Source organism: Electrophorus electricus, chromosome 7, assembly GCF_041902795.1.
Source record: "Electrophorus electricus isolate QZ-2024a chromosome 7, ASM4190279v1, whole genome shotgun sequence".
Lineage (NCBI taxonomy): Eukaryota > Metazoa > Chordata > Actinopteri > Gymnotiformes > Gymnotidae > Electrophorus > Electrophorus electricus.
Genome location: NC_137503.1, coordinates 30294475 through 30302500, shown reverse-complemented (window position 1 = coordinate 30302500; position 8026 = coordinate 30294475). Strand labels below are relative to the sequence as shown.

At 39.5% G+C, this 8026-nt stretch overlaps 2 protein-coding genes across 2 annotated transcripts in view; both read left to right on the top strand.

Annotated features, from left to right (window-relative positions):
* Positions 1-373, top strand: part of pinx1 (PIN2 (TERF1) interacting telomerase inhibitor 1) — a 19336-nt gene extending 18963 nt beyond the window's left edge. Inside the window, exon 7 of the mRNA XM_035524677.2 lies at positions 1-373. This exon is cut by the window's left edge and continues 987 nt beyond it. The gene's annotated coding sequence lies outside the window, so the exon portion shown is untranslated.
* A 3121-nt stretch (positions 374-3494) lies between these two features.
* sox7 (SRY-box transcription factor 7) lies at positions 3495-7497 on the top strand. The gene is made up of 2 exons (XM_027032623.3): positions 3495-4032; positions 5632-7497. The coding sequence occupies exons 1-2, from the start codon at positions 3801-3803 to the stop codon at positions 6588-6590; spliced, it is 1191 nt and encodes a 396-aa protein (XP_026888424.1). The 5' UTR covers positions 3495-3800; the 3' UTR covers positions 6591-7497.
* The last annotated feature ends 529 nt before the right edge of the window (positions 7498-8026 follow it).

Here is an 8026-nt window from a genome sequence, read left to right as displayed (position 1 = left end):
AGCACAAGAGTTACAGAGTTTGTGGCAATTTAATAGTAAATATTTTAGTGATGCAATAATTTCAAAATTAACGTATACCAGGGCAGTTTAATATTTTATCTTTGTTTTTCAAATAGTCCCACATTGCAATTTTTCTCTTCCTGTGTTATTGGGCAGACTATAGCGCGGCCCATAAAAACTGTCTACTATTCTTAAAAACGAATAATGTTTTGCACACATCAGTTGTGCAATGCAGATGATCCTGCTCTTGCTCCGCTGAGATTGTAAATCTGACAGTTTTTGAATGTGGACTTTTTTTTTTTTTCCTCATGAGATGACCTTCAAAGCACAACAGACTCAGTTTTGAAGAACAATAAATGTGATATTAAATGCAGCTCTAAGGGTTTTTGTTGACGTTTAACTGCTACATTTTGTTATTTCTATTGCTCTTGAATTCACATACTGGTAAAGGTTCTTAGAAAGTCTGTATTGTGTCCATGGGCATGATAAATAAGGTTGTGTTAAAATGCTAATTCTATTTACATTTAATGTTGCGGTTTATATTTAGAAAATACTTTGAACTTTACCATTTCAGATGTGCCCTTTGACAAACCCATCACAGACTTTTTTTATGGCTAATTTGTAAATATTGTGTGGAGTTTAATTTTAAGCAAAGCTGTTAAATGAACCTCATCTGCAAAGCTAAACAAACATGATTTCTTTCACTTGATGAATGCATGTTTGCCTTGGTGGACTGTGCTGTGTGGCTTGGAAAGTTGGCATTGAGATTGTGTAGCTTAGATGACAAAGAATATTTAATGCCTCGAAAGTCTTTTCTACTAATTATACCTGGAGTTTTATTTAGTGTATGGTGGCCTCTAACAATGACAGAGTCTGTGTGGAAGCCTGATGACTATCAAATGGTCAATATTAGTTTTCCAGTTATACGCTGTAGGGGAGGATGTCCTATTTTATAGGCTTAAATTGAATTCAGGGAAACTAGCCTTTAGCTGTACTAGTTATTTATTCACATCCGTCTTTTAGACCCTTATTAAAAATGAAAACCTCCCATCCTAGATAAAGTTATTGAAGACTACAGTGGCAAGACTATATGGCAGAATTGCAAACAAGATAATTGTGTTTAGTTTGAGTTTTTGAAGAAGTGTAGTAAAGTTTAGTGTTTTTGTAAAAGAAGTTGCGGAAAAGCAAACACTACTGAAAGTAATGGTGCATAGCACTGCCTTAGTCAATTTGTTGCCAGTGTCTCTGACAATGATGTTTACTTCAGACAGTAAATATCTGAACTGTGTTCTGCTGATTCTGAGAGAGGAATAATGGTATTACTTCCCACCACTATGTCTAGGACAGAACATGTAAATATATAACAAAACAATAGCTTGAATTTGGTTGCCTAAGGGTAAAGAAAGGTGACCTCTTCATATAAGGTAAGATTCCATTACTGATATAGTACATGTTTAGATCAGAGGTGCTCAACACTGGTTTTTGAAGAGCAGAGCAGAGTGATGAGAGATTATTTATATATATATATATATATATATATATATATATATATATATATATATATATATATATATATATATATATATAAATAAATAATATATATATAATATGAGAGAGAGAGAAAGCACAGCTTGGCAATTTCCCTGCCGGAACGTGCTTGCTAAACCTCAATTAACTGATGAGTGGTTTTTGTAGAGAAATCCCCAAACTGCACAGGTTGGAACTAGCCAAGAGAAATAACTGCATCTTGCATTTTTTATTTATTTTTTTGCTCATTCTTTGATAACCTTACAACAGGTGATTCCATGTTTAGCTGCATCATGGCCATGTGACCATTTACCTTATAACAGGAAAGGCAGAATCACTTGGTGATTTTGCCTCTGTAAGTAATGATCCCAACCTGCAAGTGATCACCATACCTGCCACATGCCTGACCTTACATGTCAGATAGACTGAACTTGAAATGCATAACAGTCCATACATCAATGCACTTCCTGAAAGGCCCAAAGAAGCAGACCTGTTTGTGATCAGCTCTAGTCAAATTTGAAAGGAAATGCAAATTTGAAAGCAAAGGGGGAAACAGAAGAATTGGTCACATGCAAGGTTGCATCTTTTAGCACCCAAACACACACAGTGACCGTGCTCTGCAGTCCAGAGAGAACAGGAAATGAAAGACCATATACTGTGGCAAATTTAAACTATCTTCCTGTTCCTGTGGGGGACTGTTCCCACATTCTAAGGGCCTACCCCTCAAGCATCCAGATACACTACCTAGAGGTTGCCCATTATATACATTCGGGGATCACGTTCCTAATACTTCACTGCTCAAAACCATTGCCACGTTGAGTTGGTGTGAGAGTGCTCTGCTCGCGCTCCCTCATACTGTGCAATAGTTCTCTCCCTGCTCTTCCTGTCTCTCCTACAGCTTCCATGGGGAGGCCGCTGGTGGAATGTTCTGTCAACAGGAACCCTCTGTCTGATAGGGACTCCATTGCTGACTGTGGGGAAACTGCCTTCACATGGAGGTCTGCTTAATTCCAACGCCTAATGTTAGAGTGTTAACTAGGTTTGGATTTGTCAGGTTTAGATATTCATAGTATGATTTTTCATTATCTAATCTGTCCATAACCAGAATGATGAGATGTGGATGCTTGGAAGACTTTAAATATTGTGAAAATATAGATTGTCTGAGAACAATTAATAAATTGTGTGATGTTTTAGTTCCATTTCACACTTCAACGAAGTAAAAGAACAGTCAACATCCATGACAGTGTAATGAATAAAACGTTGAAAACGGAGCGAACAAGTGACGTCACAAGACTGTTGAACCTTGCGCAAAGGATGGGGAGAGATTCGCGTCAAACTGGGCCAACCCTGTACAGAATTAATCAAGAACAGGTTTGATAACTTCGCTGAGCGAAAAAACCCCCAAAACAAAACAAACAAAAACAGGCTCTCCCATTAAAGCCAAATTTCAAAATCTCCTCGCTCATAATACGCCAAAGACTTCATACAAAAGGTCAGTAAAAAAAGGCCAAGCTGTGTAAGCAATAGTGTCTCGAACTATTTTGGATAGCAAAATATAATTAATGCGAGCAAGTACCAGATTTAATGTTAACCTTTCGCCTTAAAGAAACTCCTAAAAATGCCTGTTCTAAGAATGCTTTGAGAAGTCAAATGAAATAGAACGCAACCTACTATATCAGAATTAATTGTTAATATTAATAATTGTTTAATTAACAAGCGTTTGTTTAAATAACAAATTAATGTAGCAAATAGGACAATACCCCTGAAACAATGACATCTGTCATTAGGCCGACATGCGTCCCGAAAAAACAACCAAAAACTAATGACGTGATTTTGTAGTAAATGATGTTGATATATTTTCCTCTTCTTTTTGTCGCAGGTCTCAAGTTGCAATCAAGGAGGAGCCGAGAGTCCTCCGGGGCCTCTGCTGGAACCTACTCCTCAAATATAAAGCGCTTCCCCATACGCAAGGAAAGACTGAATCATTGCTTTCGAGGAGGAGTCGAACAGAATACACCGTTCTCACCCAAACCGACATACATTGTAGCTCATCATTATCACAGGTTAGTCCTTACGGCCAGAGTAGCACAGACACAGTTCTTATAGTTCTTAGCTGGGCTGTTGGCTTTTTAAAGAAAAGAGCCTGTAGGCGGATAAAAAGAACCTGTAGACGACATTGCACCTGAACGCCAGTGATAGAAAGTTTCGCAGCTGGAGAGTTTGGGACCCACATCCAAAGTTTGAAAACCGCAGACCGAGAGTGAAGCGCGCACATGGCTGCACTGATTAGCGCTTATTCCTCATGGCCGGAGAGCTTTGAATGCTCTGCGGGAGATGGGGATGTATCCGACGGACACACCTCCCACAGAACTCCTGCAGACAAGACATCGGAGCCGCGCATAAGGAGACCTATGAACGCTTTCATGGTCTGGGCCAAAGATGAGCGCAAGAGGCTTGCGGTTCAAAATCCAGACCTCCACAATGCGGAGCTAAGCAAAATGTTGGGTAAGATTAAAAAAAAAAAGTGTGCTTCTTGTTAATGATGATTATCTTCTTCTTCCTCATTTTTCTTTCTTTCTTTCTTTCTTTCTTTCTTTCTTTCTTTCTTTCTTTCTTTCTTTCTTTCTTTCTTTCTTTCTTATTTACTTACTTATTTATGTATATAGGCTAATTATTGTAGGCCTAATTACTATTGGCCTATTAAAGTTGTCTGTTTCCATATCCTTCGGCAAAAGTTTGTGAAGGGGTAAATCAGTCCCAAAGGTGTTTTTAAACACCGTTTTTGAACTAGAGTTAATGAATTCCCCTGATGGTATACATTTTTATTTAGTTGTTCTACGATATTAATATTTTAATACCGGATAATTAAAAAAAAAATTGTCTTTATATAATTCCTGTAATAATCCCCGGAACGCCTGTGTTTCCCGTAAGCCTGTTTTTGAAACGCTTTATTTAGCTTTATTTAGTTCAGACTGGAATTTTAAGACTTCAATAAATTGCTCATCTAGAAAGATTAAGTTATTTTCCCGGATCTCGTAAGATAACTTTCCATCTTAATAAAAACAAATGTCGGTCAAACTCTGTCAGTTTAAAAGACTAAACCCCCGTAACTATAGCACCAATACTGCTTATTCAGAAAGCGAAAACGGTGCTTAGGATGATCTTTAGTAATCAAATGGATAATGTTTAACACCACAAACGGTACTTATCCAAAGTACTGTCCCGTTGGTTATCTGTCCAGTTAGCTGGAATCAAGTCATCTTTATATGCACGTATCATTTTCTGTGTCCGACGAAAATAAGACAAATAATCGGAAAATACACTGAAATTGTTAGCGGATAAAGACTGAAAAAATATTAGAATTTTATTTTAAAATATAAATGAATGTCCCCAAATTGCTTGTGCCTCTTCAATCTAGCATGCCACCATTTTTCTAAACTTTTTTGAAATATTTTTGCTTTGCATTTGTCTTGAATTTAGTTGAATTTGTTATTAATTTAGTTAGCATTATTATTATTATTGTTGTTGTTGTTGTTGTTGTTGTTGTTGTTGTTGACATCATTATAGTTATTGTTGTAAATGTGCTTGGAAAATAACAGTATAAAATTTTGCAGTACTGGTTAATGAACATGATTAAAAATACAAAATATTTTTAATACAGGACAAAACAAAGTGTCATACAATGAAGTGTAGAATCATCACCTTAGACTGATTTTAGAGGTGGGATAATTAGATATTTATATTTTAGTATTTATTAGTGAACAAACATAGGGTTTTTATTTCAACCAGATGGTCAGGATAAAAGTTTTTTTAAATCTTAATCATGTTTTATTTGGGTCAGTGTTAATAGCAATATAATTATTTTTTTTATAGTATATTAACACTGGATGTCAATGTAATTCATAAGCCATTGATGGTACATATTTTCCAGCTGGAACACCAGTGTAATATAATGCCACGTAGAAGTCTATAACACATGTTTGTTATAGCCACCATTCCCCTGTTACTGCAGCAGTAACTGCATCAGTAGGTCTTTAAGTGGGAAACAGTGCAGAAATAGCATAGGCTAGTTCTAAATGTCCAACTTGTTTTTCTCTGTATTAGGTAAGTCATGGAAGGCCCTGACTCCCTCGCAGAAAAGACCATATGTGGAGGAAGCAGAGAGGCTGCGGGTACAACACATGCAGGACTACCCCAACTACAAGTACCGTCCCCGCAGAAAGAAGCAGCTGAAGCGTATCTGCAAGCGCGTGGACCCCGGCTTCCTGCTGAATGGCCTCGGCCCTGACCAGGGCTCTCTGCCGGACCCGCGTGGCTGCTGTCACCCCATGGATAAAGAAGATGAGAGCAGAGTTGGCAGCGGCGGCTTTTCCTCCCCGAGTGCAGCTCTTCCTGGAGTGAGAGTCTTCAGGGACCCGTCCGGCTCCAGCAGTAGTTTCGACACCTATCCCTACGGCTTGCCCACGCCGCCTGAGATGTCACCCCTCGATGCAGTGGACCACGAGCATGCCTCCTACTACTCACCTTCCAGCTCCATCCCCACCAGCTCCTGCTCATCCTCTTCCTCCTGCCCAGAGGACCGACGTCCCACCCCGGCTCACATGAGCAGCCCTCCCCCATACCATCCTGAATACTCCCATCAGGCATCTCTCCACTGTGGTAGCTCTCATCTCGGCCACATGCCCATGTCTCACCAAGGCAGCGGGCCTGCCCTCATACCCACTCCTACACTCTCCTACTACAGCACTTCCTTCTCTCAGGTCCCGGTGCACCACAGTCTCCAGGGCCACTTAGGCCAGCTTTCTCCCCCACCTGAGCAGGGCCACCTGGAGAGCTTGGACCAGTTGAGTCAGGCTGAATTGTTGGGCGAGGTGGACCGGGATGAGTTTGATCAGTACCTGAATTCCACCACCTATCACCCTGAACAGGGCGGCATGACCGTGACGGGACACATTCAGGTAACGGCAACATCCACCTGCCCTAGCAGCACCACGGAAAGCAGTCTCATTTCTGTACTGGCTGACGCAACGGCTGCCTACTACAACAACTACAGCATTTCTTAAAGAATAAAGCAAAGCAAATGACAATGTGTGTGGCCGGGGACGGTGGGCTGTAAATGTGTCAGCGGTGTGACAGGCAGGTAAACAAAGGAGACGTGAAGTAGGGGAGGTAAGCGAAGCCACAGGAAGTTAATGGACACAGGAAGTTAATGGACACCTCAGGGATGCATAGATAAAGCTCATTCCCATCTTTGTTTCCAAAAAGAGAGGAAGAGAATAAAAAAGCAACTAGACAAACTTTTAGTCCTGCTGAAATGTTTTCAAACATGGCCATAGATGCTTGTATATTTGCTCTATAGCTTATTTATGTATCTATTTTTTTGCATTAATCCATATTGTATTGCTGTTTCAGTCCTAATAATCATGTCTGTCATGAACCTCAGTTGTTTTACCTCAAGACACTGTATTTAAATGAGGCTGGACTCTTCTGCAAATCTTCCATAAGGACATTGTGTATCATGAAGAAAATTCTGCAGTCTCCTTTTTCTATCCACATCCATATGAATATATATTGTAATCATTAGTTGTTACCAAGAAAATAATAATGATGAATATTATTGTATGCTGATTTAGGTTTGTGACATTAATTTTATTTAAAATGAAAATACCAAATTTCAACTTTGATATCTTCACAGATATTGATGTCATATGAATAACCATAGCTCAGAGACAAAGTTGATATATATTGATCAGACTATATGAATGATTACTATGAAGGACCATGCGTTGGCATTTTTCCTTGATCTGTATTGTGTATGTCCAAACACGCACAGAGTGATGTCTGTTGTTTTGGCCAACCTGAAAAAAATGCTTTGTAGACACTCTTTATCATTTTGTGAAATATTAAACTGAATGTTCTGAGAAGCCCACTGAAACAGGCACCAGTAAATAAAAGCAACATTTAAACACACTTATAAAACAGCCTCTTGCTTTTGAAGTCATGGCTAGGCCTGTCTTTTTTCTCTTCGGCTTATGCTCCATTTTATGCCTCTTTTCGCCCTTTTATATCTTCAAATCCTCCATGGTAAATTGATAAATCATGCAAAACTCTTTTATAATAATTTACAAGCAGGTCTGTCTCTGTCATCGCAGTCCCCAGCATTTATTCAAAATAAAATGTTCTCACTCACTCCTCTTTTTTAAAGCTTTTCTGGCGAATTAGACATACATTTGTTTCAGTTATTAGTGCTCTAGTAACAATGGGTCCAAGAATGTGCTTTATTTGAGCCTCAGCTTTGCTTGGAGCTTTGATGGCGTATGCGCTGCGCAGCGAGCTGGTGGCACCCACCCCACGCTCCCAGGCTGCTTGGGCTAACACCCATCTCCTGCTCAGCTTCCCTCCTCCAGAGTTCAGGGGATTAGTGTAGAACAGGCTCGGCTGCTGCTGCCTCCCTGCCTCCGTCTCCGCTGGCCTTTTGTTCGCCCTGTCTAATTTGGTG